This window comes from Python bivittatus, unplaced genomic scaffold (genome assembly GCF_059951505.1).
Source record: "Python bivittatus isolate LINGU-HERP-01145 unplaced genomic scaffold, Pbiv_v1 ctg000610_np1212, whole genome shotgun sequence".
Classification (NCBI taxonomy): Eukaryota; Metazoa; Chordata; class Lepidosauria; order Squamata; family Pythonidae; genus Python; species Python bivittatus.
This window is the reverse complement of record NW_028277088.1, coordinates 13,224,090-13,249,028: the sequence shown is the minus strand read 5'-3', so window position 1 is coordinate 13,249,028 and position 24,939 is coordinate 13,224,090. Positions and strand designations below refer to the sequence as shown.

General features: G+C 37.6%; 1 protein-coding gene across 3 annotated transcripts in view; it reads right to left on the bottom strand.

Moving 5' to 3' along the window:
- Positions 1-24,939, bottom strand: part of PARD3 (par-3 family cell polarity regulator) — a 574,792-nt gene that overhangs the window by 497,271 nt on the left and 52,582 nt on the right. For all 3 annotated transcript variants that reach the window (XM_088149996.1, XM_088149995.1, XM_088149997.1), the window contains exon 2: positions 4,042-4,143. In XM_088149996.1, coding sequence (XP_088006122.1) covers positions 4,042-4,143 — 102 coding nt within the window. The remainder of the gene's footprint in view (positions 1-4,041; positions 4,144-24,939) is intronic.

Sequence of the window (24,939 nt, the reverse complement as noted above, 5' to 3'; positions counted from 1 at the left end):
GCTGACTATTAAGGAATGGTAAGGCCAATGGAAAACATAAGCTTTTCAGCTACCGACCATAACATGTGAAAAGCAGTTATAACCATTCCTGTAGGGCAGGGTTTCTCAGTCTCAGCAACTTGAGATGAAGTATGGACTTCAATTCCCAGAATTCCCCAGCCAGCAAGCTAAGGTGTGATAGATTTTAAGACAGAGGAGAATGAGACTGATCTGCCTGCCTTCTTACTAATAACTCTTATGAAACAAGGATATATAAACTGGTGCCAACAAGACACTACCAAATATTTTATTTAATATGTGGCTACAAATCAAGTCAGCCAGTACACTCCAGAGATACAAGGCATGGGGAAAAAAATAATGCACCATTGTTAGTTTAAGAACTATTATTGTCATTCAGTTTAAAAAATCTTAAGTCCTATTCAGGTATTCATCTAGATATGCAGTACTGAAAACCATTCAGGGTCCCTGAATACTGAAAGGTTTCTAAGCTCATTCAGTTGAAAGTACTCAGAAGCCCCTTCAGGCCTTTCAGCCAGAACGCAGAAACAGCTGAAGAGGAAGAAAATTGGGGTGGAAAACTTCAGAAACAATCACACGAAGAAATAAAAGCACAACCTCCCCTGGAATCTCTCACCATTACTTGGGTAATGTCACCATGGCATTGGCCTGCCTGCTATGGCCCTTGGCTACCGAAACCAAATATGACCTCTGCACTAGAATAAACATGACCTTCAGTTCTTCTTCCAATTTCTAAATAGAAGCTCTCCACTATCTGTAACTCATGATCAGCTTATCATGGTCTGAGGTCTCAGAATAGATGAACTGTGCCACTGTTTAGGACAGGGGTTGGCGACATGAGAAGGACAACCTGAGGCCTCTGAATGGCACCAGGTCAACAGAGCACCTTCTAAGCACAATTGCTGAGAATCTATAGCAGGAGTTCCTTTTTAAATATTGGCTGGTTGGTTTCTATGCTCCCAACATCATATAAGTTCTGGGGAGGAAGCATAATAAATGGTACTATAAGCTATAATATAGAATTAATTTAATTTTAAAAAACACAAAGCATTCCCCACACTCTCCCCAAAATCTCAAAAGACAGGCTCTCCTAAGCCCTGCTCATTCTGAGTCATTACTCCACCACTATAGCCCCAACCTCCCCATAAACATTTAATATGGCCCCTTGTGACCCTACTGGTAGTTTATTCCTGCTTCTTTAAACATGAATGTGCAAAGGGAACCTCTAACTTGTAAATGTAAAAGTGAAAGCATTATCTGCCTTTTTAAAGGATGTTTTTAATAACCAAGAATTCAACAACATATTATTATTAGGAATATTGTACAAAAGTCTTCTAGAAATGTGTTTTCTCAAAAGTGGCAATGGGAGCATACCTGAATTTGGTGCGTATGGCAGTCCAACAGCCTGACTTTCCTCAAAAGTTCAAGCTGGTATGAACAAAACTTCAAAAAATGAAAATACATTTAGGAGACATGGCCATGATACTTTCCACTAACCATGGAACGGTTATAAGTTTTGTGTGGGATAAAATCCATTATCTCATTCCTGAACTCTAAAACCAGCCTACAATCTCACTTACAAAGAAATGAAAATCTGATTACTTTCATCCAAAACCAGATGGGGAGTTGTCATGAATTACTTCTCTAATTCCTTTTTCAAACAAGTGCTTCAAACCCCATCTTTTCCCAAAGGAAGTTTCAAGTTTACTCTAGCAGGTATGTCTCCATTCCACTCTGTTTTCTCATATTTCTACACAAGCTGTTATTATCCATTCTCCTTCCCTATACCAAGAACAATTGCAACAGATTAGACTTCAAGAGCTGTGATTCAAAAGCTCTGCACCTTCCTCATGGTTCTCTGAGCAGGAAGACTATGGCAAAACTACCCTGATCTGAAAATTCAGGTGGAATTTCATTTGGGGAAGAAAAGAAAGAGCCCTTGAATGCATGGAATTACAACATGTTTATGCAATAAGCTTTACAGTGGCCTCCTGCAACCAAATGAGTTAACTACAACTCTCAAAAGTTATAGCCAACGTATCTAGAAGGCTACTTTAGTCAACCTGTAAAAAGCACATGCTATTAAATGCCTTGCTTGAGAGATAGCCAAGCCAGAGTACACCAGCCCAAGCTGACTGAAGATACTAAAAGTTTAACAAAGTACAATTCAAAGCATTCATGACAAGGGAATGACCAAAATATTAGAAGTAAGTGGGCGTAGAAAGGTATGCAGTTGGCAGACGTGACAGTCAGAGGCCTTCTGAGGAAATGAGAAGCCAGCCTGAATTTCTAGTTCACTGCTACCTGATGACAATCACTATGAATGTTAACTGTGTGCCTTCCACACCTGACTAACAACTCAAGATTCTGTGACAGAGCTTTGCCTTCAGAAGAAAGGAAGCAAAGCTTAGGAGCAGGAGCAAGAAGTGACCTTCAATTGTCTGACAGGTTCCTGGGCCACTAACACAAATGCTGCTATTTTAAGCTGAGGCACTCAAGAACTGTGAGCAATAAGCCACTGACATAAAATGCCCACAAATAGTTTCAGTAGTCAAACGTCCCCTTGAAGACTGTGCTTCCAAAGTTTCAGGTCTTCAGAAGCAATTAAGATGAGCAGTGACAGGAGCAGAGCAATGCAGTTAACTTCCTTTCCTGATAATCTATCAAAAGATTGCTCCTCTAACAACCTTGAACTGTCCTTGAAGATATACTTCTTGGACCCAAATAAATTAACTCCATCTCACTGCATTAACGGCTGGCCACAGGAATCCTCAGCTTCTGTTTCCCCAACTGCTACATCAGGGGAAAGTGAGGGCTGAGGGGAGCATGATGGCTTTTCACAACCAGACTTATTCTCAGTCTTCCTTAGAGGACAGAATTTCCACCATTCCTTAAAAGAAGCAACCCAGGAAAACTACTGGCTGGGCAGGATCACATTGGATTTAAAGGAGAAAAGATTCCAGAGAAGCCTTATATCAGTCTTCCCTAATCTGATGTTTCCAGATTCCAGAACATCAACTATCAGAATTCTCAACTGGCATGAAATTCAATGTTTCTGAAAGGCATCAAGACAAAGAAAAGCTCTTTAGGCTACTATTTTGTAAAGAAATCTTAAAAGATTTATCCTACATAAAATTGCTTAATGTCATTTTAAAACCTCTAATATCACTATCTCTTCTCATGACAAATTCTATACATTTGTGTAACTTAATACATTAATTTCTTGAATAATCTTCTACATGACAACAGTCACTTTTTTTAGACAGAATGGTTCAAGGTGCAGTATAACCACTGTTCAATTGCCAGTATAAACATTTCTCCTTTTATCCATTCAGACAATAAGATCATGGAAATAAATAAAATGTTCAAATTAAATCTGATAGATCAAAATACATGTGAAATAGAATGAAAAATGTTTTGCCAAAACTTTCAATTCTAGATAATGGATATTTGAAGCTGAATATTTAATGATGCTGTAGAAATATTTATCATACAATGCAATGAAATGAAATAGTTTTAGAGGCATCCTACAGATTTAGCAAAGTATACATTTCTAAAAAAAACTTTTTCATAGTTCTCTCTCTGAGAATTTAGGTAAAACTTCTAATGTTTCCCCTGTTTGCCTCATATTGTTAATTCATTTTGTTCATTCAGATTATTTGTAATTTTAATTAGAATTGGCATCACCATAAAAATTATTACTTAGCAATTGATTTCTTTGCCAACTCTAGGTTATTTGTTTCAAATGGCTTTTCCCTTCTTTCACATTTCTGTATTCACCTGAAAGAAAAGTCATTCCTCAAGTAATCTGTAAAATGAGAGAGACATAATAGATGTGCTGAAAATACAGTAAACTAGTCAAATGCAGTTTTCTACTTAGTTGGATTGTCTTAAATTCAATGTCACCTTCTTTTCAAATAAATATAATGTATTCCAGTTCTTCATGCAATACGAATATCAATAATTTATTGGTATTCATATACAGTACAAAGAAACAGTCTTCCTTCAAGTATCGATACTCACTCTGTCTTTATCATCAGCTACATCACAAAGAATGTCATCACGGTCTAGGATTCCCCCATCGCCATGTTCTAGACGATGTACCTGTATCCAGTAGCTTGGATCCTGCACACACAAAAAGAAAACCATTAGTTATCACTAAGTGAAGAGTTATCTATGACTTATGAGTCAACAACTACAGCCTATCTGAAGGTGCTCCAGACAGTGAGTTTTCATGCTTTGCGAGTAAAATCAAGTATCAGGTTGCCTTCTATAAATCAACTGCATTGATCCATCTATGTCAGCACCATCTACACTACTGGCAGTGGGTCTTCAAAGTTTCCAATTATCAAGATTCCTTTAATTGAAAGAATCAGAGATTGAATTGGGAGATGTGTGGAAGTACTTGATCCTACCACAGTGATCCTTTAAAAGTGAACACATGCAATCTGGAACCAGGGGAAAATGTTTCCTTTCATATTCCTAAACAGCATCTCTTTCAGGAACCAAGCGTATAAATCAGGGGTAGGATTGCCATATTTGGCTGCAAAGATCTGAACAACCAGAAGAGGGCAGATAATACAGAATTATCTCTAACGTTAAAAAAACAAAGAAAAAGAAAAAACAAACCAATCAGATATTAAAATTATAAGGAATATTTTTTTTAAAAAAAGTAAAAAAGTAAACAGAAAATTGCAGCGCATATATTCAAGGTTACAAAACTTCTACATAACTATTTCAATGAATCTTAGCCACATTTCATTATAATCCATGTGTCAATAAGCAATTTGTTCATGTTGCAAATAATAAAAGTTCTGCAGACCACTGAGTAGCTGGGGCTAATTTTTATCATTCCAATGTAGCAGAACAAGTTTTTTCTTTTTTTTTAATCTATTAAGTAGGGCTCGGAGAACCCACTTTGTTCAGACGTCAATTTCCATGTAAGATTATAGTTTAAAAAAATCAACATCTCAAAATATTAAACCTTGTCTCAAAGTTGATTCAATACATGCAAAAACATCCTCCCAAAAGGGAACGCATTAGAGGACCCTGTACAAAAATATGTTTAAATAAAGCATTAATCTCATGACGATTTACCCAACCTTGTCTATAATGCAATGGGTTCCAACAAGACTGAAATGTTATTTTTTGTTGAGTAAGACATATTAAGATCTACTAAAATTTTGAGAAACCCAGATATGGCAATCCTAGAGGTAGAGACATCTAAGCAAACAAGTGTGCCTGCATGTAATGGAACTTTGTGTGTGAAAAAGATTCTCATCCCCTCATCAGGTGAGTGGAATATCTGGGTAACTCAGCAGGAGTTTGCCATCCTGTTGGTATAAGCAGCTATGAAAGAAAATTTGGCTGTACTTGCAGTCACAGCTCCCTGGGCTGCAGTCAGGGATCAGAAGTCTGAAGAGGATAGAGACTGACAGGAACCAGTATGAATGACTGAAACCGAGGAGCAACAAGGCCTTAGTAACTGGGCAGCATCAAAAGGATGGGTTTAGTTAGGAATGCCAGTGCAAAAATAGCTAAGGGCATGATTGGAGAAATAAAGGTTGCAATAGTCTATCTAGGCAAGAAGAATCAAAAGAATCAAAGCATAAGAGAGAAAATAGTCTTCCCTATGACTTACATTTCAGTATTGCTGAAATTGTTTTGCTTCCTCTAACCCAGTGTTTCTCAACCTTGGGAACTTTAAGATGTGTGGACTTCAACTCCCAGAATTCCCCAGCCAGCATGTTGAAGCCCACACATCTTAAACTTCTCAAGGTTGGGAAACACTGCTCTAACCAAATGAATCAAATTGTAAACTTTGACATAGATAGAGCAGGTGGTATGAAGCCAAGGGCATTCATAGATTAGAGCAAATAAGCAACTAACACATTCTTCAACAGTTAATCACAAACCGGTTAAGCTTGGAGCCAATATCAGAGCATGTTTGACAAATATTTGGTTGGATATAATAGCTGCTTTTACAAAAAAATACAAGTGAAGCTTTTGAAGTTGTTAGGTTAACTAAGGTTGAGGAGACCTAATCTTCGAGTACATGAATTCAGGAATGTTCATACAGCAGTTTAAAAAGAAACAACTAAAGCCACAATTTCTTGGTAACAGAGTTTACCACATTTGTCCTCCTGTTTGGAAACTGCAGTATAACCATGATAAGCTACTATGACTTGCATGATAGCAGTAGGTTAACCTGAAAATAAATACTATTTAAAGACAAATTACTTATAAAGAATGAGTAACAACAATGCTGCCTTTTATTATTCTTGTGAAACGCTGTTTTGAACACAAAACTTAAGCATGAAGATGACAATGTATTAAAATTCATCAAACATGTAAATTCCCTTTTTAGATAACACAGTTTAGCCACTGGTTTCGGGCACACAGCAGCAAAAATAGAAAGAAGGAAAAACTAATAGAAACAAAATCCCTATAATGACTACATATACCAATATGAAATTAATTAAACTCTTGTATGTATCATTAAATATAGACCATGCAGAGACATACTGGGTCATTTTCTCATTTTTAGAACAAAAAGACTTAAAAACTAGGTAGCCAACTCATATACTGCATCCATTCCTTAAAATCAACATTGTAGATTTCTTTCCAACTACGGGATTGGTAGGCCAAAGCTCTTCATGATATGACAAATACTGTATTTAGGAATATAGTTCAACATCGCATTAAAATCCCCAACTGTAATATTCCCAAAATTGTATTGATATATGCAGTGATTTCAAAGTAAAGCAAAGCTACAGCTGGACAAGACCAGATCATATGAGCTAAAGAACATTCAAATTTCTTACAATACCAACATAAAAAAATCTAAAGTCCATCCCTTTTTAAACATTTTAGGTTTGTTTTTATTTTGTATTTTAATGAATTTTTATCTTGTTGTAAACCGCCCAGAGTCATTTCACGAGATGGGCAGTGGCACATTTGATAATAAATAAATAACATTTTTTGAGGGATCCAACAGACAATAATATTTTGATGAATTAACTACATTTTTAAATCGTAAGAAATATATTTCACATTTCTTTACATTTGGACCACTGATTTTCTAAAATTGGAAATTCCAGTTCTTCACTCCATAATTGAGGTATAACTAATAAAACCTTTCATTTCATTTTCTAATTTCCCATAAAATTGAATTGTTGATTTTTGTTCAAGCACTGCATCTCTTAAGGACTGTAAAATTACAAGTACCTCAGAGGCTGCTAGAACATCTGGACCATATTGTTTCATTAATACAAGGTTCAACTGTATATATCACTAAACAAATATTGGAAGTGAGTCATATTCAACATACAATCTCTCAAACGTTTTTAGAACCATTTGAAATCAACTGATCTAAATATTTTGGTCTTTTCTTTGGCCTAAACATTCCAACAAAAAGTTTTCCCTGCTATTTTCTAATTTGTGTCATTGCACATCAATTTATGTAATTTGAGACCAAAATATAACTGTTCACCTATTAGTAAGCAAATATGCCTGGCACTTTTCAAGGCTGGAAACGAAGAACCCTGTTTAATAGACCTGGACCCTAAAGCTTGGCACAATTTCAGAGTTATTACATACTTACATTCCAAACTGACCCAAAGTCATAAAAAGTCTCATTCCAAAAATATATAGATATTAATATAAAGGTCTATAATCATAACATTAAACCTTCCCCAAAGACTTTAACATTAAGCTATATCTAATGAAATTGCATCTATACATTCAGACTTATTTAATTCAACATATAGTGATATATTTTGAAGAGAGCCAGTTTGGTCTAGTGGTTAAGGCTCCAGGCTAGAAACCAGGAAACTACATTCTAGTCCCACCTTAGGCATGAAAACTTGCTAGGTGACTTTGGGCCAGTCCCTCTCTCTCAGCCCACGACATCAGACTTGGGTGACAAGCCAGTTGGTTAATCCTTGCCACAACCAATGGATCAACATTTGAGAAAAAAAAATTCCTGCACCTGCAGGAAAACACTAGGAAGAAAAAAAAAGGGTGGTACACTTTGAGAAAGGTATAAACCCAAGTATTTAAAAAAGTCTATGCAAATTGCCTATCCTAGTCTTGTACAGTAATCTACAGATAGAGTAGATCCCAAAAACAACAAATTAGACTTGTTCCAGCTAATGGTAAAACCAGAGTATAAACCATATTGCTGTATGAGTTCAATAAGCTTGGTAATGACATTAGCCATAACTTTATCAGCATACATCAGAACGATTTATATTCAATGCTGAGTGCCACACAGTATTTTGAGACTATCTAATGGCAAAAGCTAATGGTTTGAGAACCAACTTGAAGATTAAGAGAGACAAGAGGTATCCTTGTTGGGTGCCATGATAGAACTTGATAGGTTGAGAAACAAATCAATTTGTAATAACTTCAGCCACTAGGTGGAGATACCAAATTGATACAATGGACAGAAGACAGTGGAAACCCCAATCTTCTTAGAGCACACTATACATTTAATTTGAACTGTATCAAAGGCCTTTTCACCATGCAACTAAATTAGAACAGCCGATTCCAACTTATTTGCCGTAATATCCATGCTATCAATCATCACACAGATATTGTCAGATACTTGTTTATATTTTATAAATCCAGATTGATATGGATGAATTATTGATGGTATAACTTTCTGTAGCCTTCTGGCTAGTGTTGCAATTAATATTCTAGTGTCCACATCAAGCAAATATATTAGTCTTTAACTTGCACATCTTATGGGATCCTTCTCAGGCTTTAATATTACTGTAATATAATCCTCATAAAACAATAAAGTAAATACAGAAATATTAAATGATTGATTATAGACCTCCAATAATATAAGTGCCAATAGGTCTGTAAAAATGCTTTTCAGGGAGTCATGTTTATTATATTTTAATCAGTATAATATATTCAGGCTTTAGTTCTTCACCATATAAACACAGTATTTTTCCTCCTCTGGTGCTGCAGGTTGTTTTATTAATGTCATTATTATTAAAATATATAATAAAGTGCACACACAATGACAATCCAAAGTGCAACCGCACAGAGGATTTATTTTTAAAACAGAGTATTTGTTGTTTTCACTGACAGAAATGATGTGGGGGAGTATGTTGGGATTCATGGAAATAAATTGCAACTTATTCCCATCTTCTATTTCTTCCATCTGAGTATTATAAACTAAGAATCATTCAGGTACTAAAACATATCCCCAAAATGCCAGGGGAAAACACTTTTTTCCTCTAAGTCACTAACTTTTACACATATTCTCCAGTTCCTTTCTTTTCTATGTTCACCCAAGATTTACTTGTTATGGAAACTGCCTTTTTTAAACACTCCTTCTTTTTGCAATCTGCGTGTGTTGGTGTGTGTGCATACATGAGATATTTAATGTACTGTGCAATCTAGGTGGTACTAGGTACATATTTCCCCCCTCCCTATCACTTCACTGTTGGCAGGGGAGCCAAAGAGAAAACAAGAAAAAGAAGAAAAAAAGCTTTTATGCTCATAAAGAAAACAGATTATAAAACAAAGTTATCATTCTTCAATCTTATTAGCTGGAACACCGTTGCTGTTTCTTCACAGTTCTTGGATTGGGCAAAAATTTACATTTATAGAAACCTTACGAAATTAACCTAGGGGATTAAAAAAAACATTGGAAAGCAGAGTTTGAGAAAGCAGAATAATACGTTAGTCAACACATGCCCACATAAATATCCAGCTCCATTCATATTAGGCCTGTGCAGGTGTTGAACATGATCTGGAAGAAGAGCTTCAGATCTTTCATGCTTTAAAAAGTTAACTCCTTAAAGCAGCCAGAGTCTCCCAGAGAAATTTGAAGAAGAACGTGGCTGCCTTAAGTCACAACCAAGAGGCTGCAGTGCTTGCAAAAGCATTTAAGCACTTCTTCTGAATCAGTTTTGAAGCATACACAGATCTTGTATATATTGCAGACAGACATCTATTGCCCCATTGTTTTGGACTACAGTTCCCACAGTTAAAACCCGAGATTTCTCAACTCATTTTCACTTTACATATGGCATACAGCATACTGCATATACTCGTGTCTAAGCCCATCCACAGATAAGGTAACCCTCAATTTTTTAACCAAAATACTGTGAAAAATGTGCTACCCATGGATAAGCCAACCCTCAAAATGTCTGTATATTTTAATTTTCACAATTGGCTTATCCATGGGTAATCCACAAATTAGCCCTTTTTCATGGTGTTTTGATTAAAAATTTGAGGGTCAGCTTATCCATGAATGGGCGTATCCGCGAACACATACAGGATATACAGGTCATTTTAAAAAGTACAACCGTATATACGCCTGGATAAGCCCATCTGTGGATAAGCCAAACCCAATATTTTGGGTGCATTTTGGCATCTAAAATTCTTGGCTTATTCGTGAGTATATAGGTAAGGCGCTCTTGAGGGGTTGAGATGAACAGGCTGTTCTATGTGCTTTGTCTTTGATTCCCTGTGCCAAACACAGAGCCAACAACCTGTTCACTTTAGCCAAGTGTATTAAAAGCATGCTTAAGACATCTTTAAAATTAGATATTAAAAGTAAGAAGATTTATTGAGGCATAAGTTTTCATCTATTAGAGTTCAATTGTAGGAGGAAAAGGCTGGAAATACAGTGGAGCAGAGATTCATTTAATCCATATATTCCCAATTCATGCTTCCTGAACGTGCAAATGGATTGGAAAACAATTATTCATGATAGTCAGTACTTTTCTAAATTTTGTGATGCTACCTGAAAATTTAAAAAAAAAAATGCATACAAGAATGTTGAAGGGAAACCGGGGCACAAAGACAGAAATTGCCTACCAAATTGATCATTAGGAAAGATTTGTGCTTTTAAAATATGTTATGATCCAATCTAGAAACAGGATGGAAAAATAAAAAACTGTAAGAATTGTAAATTCATTCCCATCAAAAGTACTGCCTCCACTAAAATGCATGCTGTATTTATGTAAAAGGAAAATTATCTGCCTGAAAAATAACATAGTCCCTTTGTAAAACTAACTGATCCTCCACAAATCCTCTATCTGCATGTACATATACAAACCATGCTCTCTGTCTGCCTCTCTCACACACACATATCCACAGAGGGAGAAAGAAAAAAGACACTTTGCCTAACAGTCCCTTTAATGAGTCAACTTATTAAAGCAGCCACATCTTTTTTCAGGTTCACACAGAAACCTGAAAAAAGGCATGGCTGCTATAGTTAATCACAGCAAAGTACTGTGGTCATGTGATCCCAAAGAATTTTTGCCCAGTGTGAAAGCAGCTCCAACATGAATTCCATCTTCATTCTTCAGAACTGGGAATCTGAAACAAAAGGTTATAATACAGGCAAACAACCTGTTAAGTTTCCAGTCTCTCTGTTCCTTCTGCTCCCCAGTTAATACTGACTGGTTTAGCTGTTCTGGGAGTTTTTCCCTCCTTAGGATATTTCTTCCTCCTAAAGATTTGTTGTAGTCATTGAGGTTCCTCCTTGAGGAACATTGGGGTTCTTCCAAATCCACTGGATTTTTTTCTTCTACTGAATGTTACTTTTGCAGCATAAGCAATATTTCTAACAGACTAACTAAAATGTGTGTGGTTCAAATGGCAAAAATCATTCAGACGGTATTTTTTTTTCCTGAATCAAAAACCAATATATGTCAGCTTTGTGTGCAGGCTTCAAAGTTCTCAGCTGGATGAAAAATAACTCTATGGAAAATATGGCATACGCTCCAGATAGGAATCTATTCTTCTACAATCTTTCATTTCCAGGCTTCAATTTGTTACCTTTAAGTTTAATCAAGGAGAATTAGCCATATCCGTCCTTGGATATTTTTTTAATGGCATCAAGGTTTCAATAACATTGTTAAACTCAGCCCCTTGCTTGCACTTTAGAGTTTGTTTCTTTCTTCTAAGAAACAAATCCATGTTTACAAAGATTTCTTAGAATCAGCAGAATTACAGACTGCAAACTTTTTACAGTATAATTATATACTGACCATAACAAGATACCACTTCTTGAACAGTTGTTTCTATGCAAAGAATGCTCTTTTTAGACCATACTACTGAAATGACTATTTTTAAGATAGTAAAAATCAGGGATCCAAACTAAAACTTTTCTCTTTCAACTAAACCATCTTTGTTATCAAAAGATAGCTTAGAGTTGATAGTTAATACTATACTGAAATTGGTTGTTTCAGTTTTGCATTTCACTATATCCATGAACTCACGAGGCCATTTTATGAAAACAACAATTTTTAGCTTGTTTCACACGCACAAGGCAGATAGAGTGATCTACGTTAAAAACACATAAAAGTACAGTGGTACCTCTACTTACGAACGCCCCTCCTTACGAATTTTTCGAGATACGACCAGCTCCGGCCCCAAAAATTTACCTCTACTTACAAACTCACCTCTACTTACGAACAGGATACGCGGCCATTTTCCCTGCTGCCACGCGGTCGCGACTTCCTGTGGGCGAGATCGCGGTAGCAAGGAGATGTTCGGTGAGGCTTGTGGTGTGTTTTGTGGCATTTGGAAGGTTTTTGTGGCGTTTGGAAGGTTTTTGAGGTTTAAAAATAAAATGCATGTTTCAGAACTGTTTAGCCGTATTTACATTGAACCTTATGGGGGAAATTTACCTCGGGGTGCGACCAAATTCGGAGGGCAGATTAGCCATATTTAAATTGAACCTTATGGGGAAATTTGCCTCGTGGTGCGACCAAATTCGGAAGGCGGAACGGATTAACCGGATTTACATTGAACCTTATGGGAAAATTTACCTCGACTTGAGACCAACTCAAGTTGCAACCAGAGTCACGGAACGGATTAAGTTCGTAACTAGAGGTACCACTGTATGTATTAAGAGACATTGAAAGATTAGTGTAGGTAAAGGTAGACACTTCCTTGAATTGAGCCTTCCTCTTGGTCCATGTAGTCTACATGCCAACAACAGGAAAACCATCTTACACTGTCTTCTTCCAGCATGATTTTTCAAGTTCCCAGGCAAACAGATTTCTCAGAAGCCTCCCATCCATGTACAAACTAGGTCCAGCTCTGTTTAACTTGTTTTAAGACCAGCCCCCATCAGGTATGTTAAGGGCTCCTAAATCCCCGCTGTGAATTACTCTGTACAGATCACCTTAAACTTAATGTGAAGAAGAAAGCTAACAAATGCATTCGCTTTTATAAAAATGGCACCACTCCCTATTATTTTACAACATTTTAAGACATACAGTTTCTTGCTCAAGTTTAAGCTGTTCTCCTTTTAGTTTTTATTTTACATCCTTGAAGTCCCTGCATGACACGTCGCAGACGTTGTAGGCAAATATTTCACCATTGTTCCTGTTCGACAAGGCACAAAAGAGTAGGTCAGCAAGACGAGACAAGGTTGGAAACGCCTCAAACTAGTCTGACAGTAGCTTATGTTACAGGTAGTCTCTCTTAAGTATGTAAGAAAATATTATATGTCAGCCTTTTACTGGGATTCTGCTTTCAAAAAAAAAAAAGTTCTCATAGCCTTTTTCGAAACAATAAATTTATTACTGTGTTGCTGATCCTGAGCAACATTTTGCTGGCTTTCTATCACACAACCAAATAAGATATAATTATTTCCTTCTAAAAATTGGGAAATGATTGAGAAGGAGGTATCTGGTTTATCAGGGGAGCCAGCATGGTACTGATAGAGTCTAAGAGGCAGATGACCATCTTTGATACTGAAAGATGGCTTGTCCCAAATAAGGTTCTTTCAGATGTTAAAAAAGCAGGAAGTCAATATGCTTCAAGGTGATGTGCCCACAAGTAGAGTTACATTGATTGGGTTCCCTAGGGACCACAAAAGAAGGTGGTCCATAGAGAACCCTTTGGAGGTCCCCTATGGACCACAAGGAGAAGGATGTAACCAGAAACTCTGTTTTGGAATCCACTGAGCTGCCAAAATAAACTGAGGAATAGAAGGGAATATCATAGATCAGTGTTTTTCAACCTTGGCAACTTTAAGATGCGTGGACTTCAACTCCCAGAATTCCCCAGCCAGCATGTTAGTTGGGGAATTCTGGGAGTCGAAGTCCACTCATCTTAAACTTGGTAAGTTTGAAAAACACTGTCCTAGACGGTTAAGGTAAGCTGGTGGGAAGCAGCTTTATCAACATGCCTTCTGGTAAATGGGTGACTGGGCACACCCGTCAACACAACCATTTTGTAAATAGACAAGCCTTCCCAGTGCCAACCATTTTACGTACATACCTCCCCCTGCACTCAAAATCCCAACTGAGCCTGTGGGTGTAAAATGTGTACGATTCAGACTGGGTTTCCAAATTCATTCTTCTGGTTTCAATAAGTAAATGTAACATGTACATGGAAGTGTGTTGAATTTCATTAATTTCTGCCCTCAATCTCAGTGTTTTCTGTACTCTGGATAAGGGTGTTAGTAGAATGAATTGTTAAAAAGCATGCCCAATTTAGCCCTATATATTATGTAATAAGATGTCCTTCAAATCAAGCTCAACTCCTAATGACTATTTCATTACTAACAGTATGGAAGTGGATTGCCACTACCCTTTTCTGGATTCCCCCCCCCCCCCGCAATTTCTCAATCTAGGCTACAGCCCTGGTATAATGGTGTGCTGAGGCAGATAAACAGCCAAGAGACCGCTTGCTAAAGAATGAGTTGTAAGCTTCTCCATTCTCTACAGAGACGTGCACTACTTCACTAGAAAGTCACTAAAAAGAAATGAACTATGTCCCCACCCAGAGGTGTTTCATGGGATAAATTAGTTTTGTATGAGAAAATTTTAGCTACTGAAACTCTTGTAGCCCCATCCTTCTTAGCTCAGAACATTTGGTCAACAAAAGCCTGTGAGAATCTTGTCTGGAACCCTGAGCTCACCCAGGCACTAGCCAGGTGCTGCCACCTGCTGAGACAATCATAAATTTAGAAACTATCATTACAAGATCTGTATTGGCTGCTCTACATTTCTGGACTGGCCAGCTCACCAGAAAACTGGATAAACAGCCCGGTACAATCGCTTAGGAAATAAGACAAGTCAAATCTTATTTCCTGCCTACACCCAGTTACATTTTCCCTTTGACGACATTCTGAAAGTGTCTTCACAAGTTGGAATTACACAACTAAGAACATTTACGGCACCTCTTTCTGATGCCCAAACAGTGCTTAGTTCAGCGAGATTCACTGCATGTTTTAATGCATATCTTAGTTTAGTGCTATTTTCACAGGATACAATCACTGCTTACTCATTTTGCCTTCAATATTACCCTGGGGGGGTGACTGGAAGCTTTTCCTGCCATTTTCAACTTGCTGCAATTACTGATTCTATCTAAGCTGTAGTGGAGAACAAATGAAGATCCATGTTGCACCACAAGTATGGATATGAGAGAGATTCATCCTCCAAGGTTGTTCCTTTGTATTTGTAATTTAGTGCATGCTATCTTACTTTCTGGAGATGGCATGCAACTCTGAAGACCATAAAGCTCACGGATTAGCCCATGTAACATTGTGATCCCTCTACCAAGACAAAGGGGTTGTGACACCACAACACACAAATCGGTCGGGCTTCCTTCTCAGTGGTGTGAGGCCCCTTTTATCATTCCTTCTCCTGCCCTGTTGACCAGCTCTGCAGATACCTCTGCCAAGATATTTTAAAGATTTGGGCCTTAAATATCTGGATGTTTCTATCTACCTTTATCTCCATCATTTCTATTCCAACAGCAGAAGAGAGAAAGACAGAGAGGTGAACTTGAAAGCCACCTAAATCAGAGATAACAGGGATCGAATATGACAGAGGTTGTTATCTTCAAGAGAGCCAAAGGAAGTTTCTCATCCCTGGTTTGTGAAATAAGCCTATATCAATATGGTATAAAGCTGAACTATTGCTGTCCCTGGTTCAAAGAGCAAGTGAAGTCAGAATGAGTTTTGCTTTGTGGGTCGTGGGGAACAGCTACTATGATTTGTCAACCTACCTTCCCATTTCCTGGCTGCTCCACCAAGACCATAATCTTCTGCCTATCTGTGTTGACTTTAACTAGGGCTCTTCTCAATTCTCCCCTTATATTTTGATTATATATTTTTGATTTTTATTATTATATACAGTAATGATGCATATATTTTATATTTATAAATAACAATATATTTTACTCTATGTTTTTATATTTTATTATTATATGTTTTAAACTTTAAAAAATATAGGAAAGGCAGCACTGGACTATAGATGAATAACCAGAAAACCACTAATTTTCCTACTCCAGATTTTTAAAAATATTATCAAATATTAATACCTTATTATGACAAGTATGAGAAACGAAGGATTGCACGATATATTTGTGTAAAATTAATATGTCTTCTGCCCGCTCCCCAAAAAAACCTCTTCAGAGGAGCTCATAGAGAACACTGCTTGAATAGGGCTAAAACAATAAGTTATTCTTTGGGAACTGCAACTGTGAACAGCAGGAACTGAGAAATTTAATTCTTGTATCTGTTGCTTCCAACACTGTCAACTCTTAATCTTTGTTAATTGCTTTTTTTCCCCTTTCTTTTCTTTCCTTTTTTACTGGGTTTCATTTAAAGCATTTGTGGTGTCAGTGTAACCAATCAGGAACTTCAGTATTGGATAACTATTTGGATAACTACTGGATCTTTTATGCATTATTTAAAATAATATAATGCATTGCAGATTGAGAATACACATATAACTTTGGATTGCAGGCAGAGAAACTGCCTTTTTTTCACTGTATCCTGATTTTTTTTTAAAAAAAGGCTTCTGTAGGTTAAAAAAAAAACTCTCACATAGAAAAATTCAGCATAACCTCTTAAGAAGGTGTATTTTATTAAAACGTGTATAACCTGCCTTGCCATTCAGCAAATTGGTTGTAGACAAAACAATATATTCATTACAAGACCTGTTTACCCAAATCTGAGCACCATCAGTGGCAAAAAGCAAAGTGGCATCGCAGAGCTAATGTGCAGATCGATAATGAGATGAGCAAGTAATTCAGATCTAACCAGGGCAGTCTTCGTTAAATATCAGGATGTCATTAAACAGCGCATCACCATTTTTCAGAGCTGAAGCAATGGTGTCACCTGCTGGAGTTTCAAGGTAACTGGCTTATTCTAGCAAAGACATGAGGGGACAATAAGGCTTTCAAGTGTTATAACTGTATGACAGCTAGAGGAAGTCAAAGAGTTTGCCTAGTTAATATTTCTATGAGTGCGTTAGGTACAAATATAGAGTCTATAATTGGGGCAGCATATACATATGCGGAGTTAAGAAATAAATACGTGCACGTGTGTACAAGCACAATGCTGTTGTTTTGCACCCTGGCTATGAGATTTCTCCCACATTTAAACTCTGCCATGGCATCACTGACACCATGGTAAGGAACTTCCAAATCTAAAAGCTGAAATCAATTTGTGATGTGGAGTCTTCTTCTTCTTCTTCTTCTTCTTCTTCTTCTTCTTCTTCTTCTTCTTCTTCTTCTTCTTCTTCTTCTTCTTCCTCTTCCTCTTCCTCTTCCTCTTCCTCTTCCTCTATTGATTTATTTTCTGCTGGTACTCTGGTGTATTTTTAAAATCTCAGAGATCTGCCCTGCATGAATAGTGCTAAGGCATTTAAAAGACCTCTTCTTCCTGCATATTATTCCGTTAGACCTGGAGCACTGGAAACTAAACTGGAGGATATGCTGCATTTTTTTAAAGAAGCCATTCATGCAATTGTTAAGTACATGGTATCTCATCCAATCTAGCCCTTTAGAAAGTCCTTTCTTGTGAATCCACCAGCTCCATTTTTGATGCAGTGGGATAAAATCGTAAGAAAAGCGCTTTAACTATCCAAAGTCCAAATATTTTAGGGTAGTTTTTCTCAATCAGGTGATTTCCCAGAGGGAAATATAAGGAGATCTCCAGATCACACAAGGCTAGTCTTAAGGCTTGAAAAAGAGAATTCAGTGTTGAAAAAGCAAGTGCTTAGTAAGTATTCTGAAACAAAGGGGAGCCAGCAAAGATCATTCACTAATTGGTGATTATTTAGTGAGCAATTATTACAATACCCTGAGTAGGGGAAAATGCATTTTGACAGTTGCTTCTAATAGACCAAGAATGTGCACTCAGAAAGTGACTGAACAGAAAACATACTCTCCTGGCCTCTCTCCGTTCTGCAGCATCTCAAAAATGTTTCTCTTTCTTTAATCTACTGTTTGATCATTTTAAGTGAAAATGTCAAGGGCAGATTGGAACTTTCCACATGCAAGGCATGTCCTCACAGCTCTAATCTTTCTCCGAAGTGAGAATGGGGAGCGGAAAGCTTGCAATCCAGTGGGAGCTGAGAGGCCACAGCAGACAAAGCGGCATCTGCAGGGCACGGTCAAAAAAGTCAAGATGGAAGCCACAATGGTGCAACTGAAGTTCCACCTGTGGGACACCCCTGAGCAGGTGAAAGCGTGTAGCTGGCTTTGGCTGATCTTAAAGAGACGAAGCAGAGTTTTGCCTGTTTGCTTGTTTGTCTATTTATTTATTTATTTAGATTTATATGGTCGCCCATCTCAAGTACATGATTGCATTTGGATGGGAGACCTCCAGAAAATGCAAAGGCTATACACTAGACCAGTGTTGTCCAAACTTGGCCACTTTAAGATGAGTGGACTTCAACTCCCAGAATTCCCCAGCCAGCATGGCTGGCTGGGTAATTCTGGGTGTTTAAGTCCATTCATCTTAAAGTGGCCAAGTTTGGACAACACTGCACTAGACAGAAAGATAAAAAGAAAATATTCTGGAAAATGGCAAATGGAACACCATTTCCACATTGTTGTCAAAGGCTCCTTCTAAGAGCCAAACATTTGTTAACTATAAAAAAAATGATATCAGGGAAAATAACAGAGGCCTGCAACAGTTCTGATTCAAAAGAGCATAGAAAGACTGACAGTCAAAAGGTTCCTGCACTTCCTGAGCAATTTGAGCCAAGTCTGCTGGTTACACTCATGATAATCTAACAACTAGATTAGACAGCTATGTTGCAATCTTTACTAGGGAGTAGCTATAACCATTTCAATGAACTCATTTCCATTAGTTAAAAATTAATTTAAAACGTCCTATTTTCAAAAATGCATCAATGATTAATATCTTAGTCATATACTTGATAAGTAGTGAAACTGATGACCTATTCTACCACTGAACCTTTGCACAGTCTACAGTTATAACTAAAGCTCATACTAATATCTAGTTCTGAAAAAATCTTGTTTCCTATCAACCCAAATTTCTCCATCATTAAGGCTTCTTTGCCGTACAATAAACGATATCTGCACAAAAAATGTAGTGCTCTCATGAATTACAGAAGAAAAGAAAGAAAAGTAGATAATGAATACAAATAGGAATTTATCTAACAAGCCATTATGGTAATCCTCCATGGAACACTTTCCAGAATTATCAATTTATTTTTTAATCTCTCACAAATTGCATTAGGCTAGAAGTCAGAGCTCCCGAAGAAATGAGTGCCGATACATTTTCTACTACTGAACAACACGAACCAAGCATTAGCCCAGTTAAGCACAAACAGGCTAAGATACAGTCCCCAATCCATTCAACTGAAATGGCATTCTTGGTCAATTAACAAGACTGAAAGGCATTCTTGAACATCTTTTTAATAGCAAGAAGCCACAATTCCAGTTGCTTCATTTCATTTAACTGGCAAAGGCCATTAACGCTCACAAATTAGTAACCAAGCAGCAATCTATTTCTATAGTCATTCTTTCCAGTGTTTTTGATATTTCTGGCACAGCTGCTTCTCGAAAGAACTGATGCTTTACTACGGTTCAGACATAATGTCAAGCTATGGCTAAGTTAAGAGATTGTGTTAACTCAACTGTGATTTCTTTGGTTTTGATTTAGTCTAGTGAGTCAATGCAACCACGGATTTCTAAAACACCATTTATGCATTAGTGTGTTGTATCACACTATCAGCTGGCATGCTTATTCAATAAAACATGCCTAAAAATCCATGGCATAACATTATGCATAAATCAGGTCTATGATTTTTCATCAGTGCTCAAAGTGGGGCAATGCCATTTCACTTCTTTTCATGGTGACCTAGAACTGTGACCTGAACAAAGTGAAAGGGATTATTTTTAGATGTCATTTAGCCTAGGTCAAGCTTGTGGAGCTGTAAAGAACAAGCAGGTACTTGTAAAAACATCTCTCTTCCCTCAGCTTACTGTCTGAAGAAAAAAAAAATAGTTGTTTCTACTCATGTATATGCCTGTTTCTGTTCAACTGGCTTCAGAAACTGCTCTAGAATGCTTAGAAAATAATTAAGAGACTACTGCAACATGCTGTACTCGGGGCTGCCTTTGAAGACTATTCAGAACCACAGTTGGTGCAAACTACGCCAAGCAATTCAGCCACATGAGATCTTTACTGCAGATAGCACGTTGGCTTCCAAGAGATTCCTGGGCACTGTTCAAAGTGCAGGTTTTGATCTTTAAAGCTTCACACATGGCTTGGCTCCAGATACCTTCAGAACACCCTTATCCAGGTAAAACCAGCAAATCCAATACACTCATTCAGGTAGCAGACACTGAAGGTTCCAAGAAGTGATGAAAGCAGGGGCCCACTCCCTTACAGGATTCTTCATAATGGCTCCAACCTGGTGAACCATCTCCTGCTGGAGGTCCAGCTGGCACCAACCTCAGCATCTCTTTGTAAGCCTATTGAGGAAGAATTTTCCACACCTCTTTTGGGAGTTAGTGTTCCTTGCCTGGAGGGTTGGGGCTAAAAGCAGTAACCCTGATCCAGATGGGTTGAAGTGTAGCCTCCTAGTTCCCAGATTCTTTCATCTACCAGCAAGAAGTTCTGTCCACCAGCTTTCTATGTCTTGCCCTGCTACCTCTTCTCCACATATGAGATTGTGTTTATCTCCCAAGTGCATGAGAGCATATCTAAATTGGTTTGGTTTTTCTGTCTTTAATTTAATTATGGGAATGAACTGAGATGTGATAAGAAGTTGTTGACTGCAAGAATGTGTGTATGTGTTTTAAAATTAACACTTAGTAGCAATATACATTTCTCATGCTTTTTAAAAACTTTTTATATGCTGATATGGTTGTCCGCATTTGACACGCCAATGTTCTGCTCAAAGGGTAGCATCACTTTTGAACAAACAGAAGTCCCACACCTCTAATTTAAGTAGATTGTGCTTTGTACTATGAACTAGCAGACCAACACACTTGGAGGAAGACTGGACTATGTGGTTATTTTTAAAAAGTCTTCCATTTAGAAATGTCCCATTTATCAATTGTACAAGCAGAACTCATGTGGAGGTTCAAATTACAACCTGGGCTAAGCCTAACTGTAGCCCCCTATTGATTCCAGAGCATGACCCTCTATGCAGATCAGCAGCTTTCTTCTACTTTTAAGCAACAGCCACCTGTTGAAATCCTTCAAAGAGTTCTGTGACCAGTGAATATGATGACAATGATAACGATGCTTCTTGCAAGAGTTCGCATCTCCACCGCCATTTGCAGTGGTATGCTTGATCACAGCAATTCAAATACAGTATAAAATAGATAAATAATTGGCATTAGTAATAATACTAGTACTTGATCATGTATACTTTTCTCCCTCTCCCACCAAAAGCCTTGCACAAGTTCATTTGGTACACCTATATACAACCTCATTTACAACACACTTTAGCGGGCAGGTGAAAATAGCAGTTCAAGAAACAGGATACCAGAGAGGTTAAGGGATGGTGAAGAACCTAAGTAGATTCAACAATGAATCTTCCATAAGAATCAGGTAGAAATGTTACTTCTGGGGAGAGTTCTGAGAAAAGGAGGATCTACAGTATATGGTGACTGGCCTATGCAATTTAATGGGGGTGGGTTAAACTGTTACAGATGGGTCTCAATTAGTGAGGTTAATGAATCCCATGAAATAGTTGCATTATTCAAATTTCCACTATTCGAAGTGATATTTCCATGGAAAATATGGTAATTGGTTCCAGCTTGACAGAAATAGGAAATGAAAAATTTAAACGTAAAATTTGTAATTATACATTAATATAATAATATATATTAATGAAATATTACACTAAAGGATAGAATATACTTATTATTTAAATTTATGATTAAAAAAGGCACAGAGTAGTTACAGAAAGCAAAATTTTAAAAAAATCTAACAGATTCAGTCATTGCAACATCTTGTCCTACTTTAGCATTGCTACAACCGCATGTGTGTCAATTACATCAAATTTTTGCTCTAATGTAGTAGCCACTCTTCTTTTTAAAACGTGTACTGTTTTCCTCTAAAGGAATCTTCCCTTTCTCCATTTTGCACATACAAAGATTAGCAGCGTCTAAAACCCCAGCTGCACACACGCTAGCCTCACATTAACTGAATTTTGTGTCACATTAAGTGCAACCTGGTATCCATTTACAATTCGCAGTAAATTTAGTATCGCATAATTCAAACTCACGCCAATCGCAACCTACCTGTATCAGAGAGAGAAGCCTGGAAAACAGCTGTTTAGTAAATACTCTGCAGAATCCCTGAACACCAAGGGCTGATCTGATGAAGTCTACAGAGGAACTAGTCCTGAAATTCAGTGGAACCTCTTCAATGAAATATGAAACACTGATATGATCCTACAAGAAGAATCATAGAAAAACACCTGCAAATGCAGGTTAAAACAAAAGGAACCCTTTCTAAGTAGGGTTAATTCTTTTTAAACTATAATAAAACCATGAAGGGTGCCTTAATGAGAATAAATAAGCAGCTTAAGTATTTGCATGAGTCATCCTGCTGGAGAGGATCTTTTCCCACAACAGATTTTATATGAAGGATTTTGGAAAAACTTCTGGGGGAAGAAGACAGAAAAGTGCTGAAGCAACACATAAATATAGTGTATCGTGTACAGAGCCGTCTGATTAAATAAGTCCTGTGAAAAGAAACACAATGACCCATTTTGTGCCTTGCCTCAATCAAATTTCACATTGTTCTTAACTCAGTTAACCTTAAGCTTGTCTGGAAGCCTCTACTTAAAACAGGGAGAGAGAGAGAGAGAGAATCAGAGAGACTAACTGCACCCCTGTAGACTAACCGGTTTTTATAAAGGATTCATTTCATTAGCAGTTCAAACAGGTTACTATCAGTAGTCTTCCTAGCTCATGGCAAAAAAAAATTTTTTTTTTAATGCAGTAGGTTGCATATAATGGAAAGAGGAAAAAATTGAAATTCCCTAATTTGTATAAAGGGAAATAAACAAGGGAATTCATCATTTGGTCCATTTCAAGTTTTCTCCTCTTTTAAATTCATAGCCTACATACAGACGTACATGAAAATCTGACTTGAGCCTGTCTTCAACTCTTTGCGGGCATTAATTAAACGTAAGGCCCAGCCTTCACATCAGCCTGAAAAAAAGAACCTGATCAGTAAATACTGTCTTAGCAGAAAACAGCACCTGGCTGACATGGTCTGGGTTCAGAAGCTAAGGTAGGCCAGGCAGGGTTACTTCTTGGATGGAAGACCGCGAGGGGATTCCAGACCTATAGACTAGACTGGGTGGTAGAGAAAGCAACCCCAAGAGGCAGCAAAGACAAATCACTTTTGCACTGTTGCCAAGAAAAATGCATGGTTATATCCAGGTAGCTGCCAAGAATCAAGTCTGACTGGAGGGTGTCTCTTCCTTTTAGTAAACTGTATTGTATTTACTGCTTAGCTTTTCCTCCTGTGTGGCCCATGTGACATCCCCCTTAGGCTGAAAGTATTGCCGCTGAATGCCAAGCTGGTGAACGGGGAAGACGCTACCAAGCCTTGATACTTGTAGAGCCTCCTGACTGAACTTGCATCACAGAGGTTTTATTAAACAGACCGCAGGCAGGGGACGCATTACTCACACTTTTTCCCACGTAGGTTCTCTGTGCAGCAAGAGGCAAGACTGTAGGGGTAGGGGTGCTTCTAAAGCACATGCTCAAGAGGAAACAGGGATCCTGCTGGCATGCTACCACTCCCCTCTCTGTTAACCTTATTTTCTAAACAAGCAATCACCCAACCAATGTTGGTTATTTTCCAAAACTTAAGCAAGAACTGGTAAGAGCTTGGAGGGAGACACCAGGAGGTCCCAGGACTAGACTGAGAAGTCAAAAACAAAAAAAATCATAGAAGAAGGCAATGTCAAATCCCTTCTATCTTTTTGCAAATAAAATCACATGGCTGCGTCCAAGAAGTCACCAAAGTTGACTTTACTTAAAGGCAATTTTAGTTTAAAAAGCTAACAAGGATGGTCCCATTTATTCAGCAATGCACCTTGCTAGTTGTTTGATGACAGGACAGTGAGCTTGGATTAGAAAAACCTTCTATATTTGGATTGTCATCGAAGTATGATTATATGAAGACATTTACACCTACCAGAACCTCTGGAGGAATGAAAGAACAATTAAGAGATGGATATACTCAAATGGCCTCTGGGCAGTTAGAGATAATTCTATTACCTTGAGAAAGTATACTATCAAAACCCTAGTTGAGGTCAAGAATGGGTAAATAGCCTGGCTAACACAGTAACTCTTAGCACCTTCTCCTACTAACTTTTGCCATACACTCCACTAAATTATGCTTTTCCTAGGCATGATTCATTGAATAAATCACGATTGGCTGAGTTCATACCACAGTTTACGTACAAACCACAGTGGTTGGGTTTGGACAATATGCCAACCAATGATGATACGAATCATCATTTATGTTTTATGTTCAGTCTCCTCTTCCCTTGTTCTTCCTGGTCCACTGTCATTTGCAACGTTAATAGCACTAATCCAGTTTACAGTATTGTCTTCAGAATTACCATGAGCACGTATAAGAGAAGCACAGCATATTCCTGCACCTACAAATTCAAAGTATTATGAATG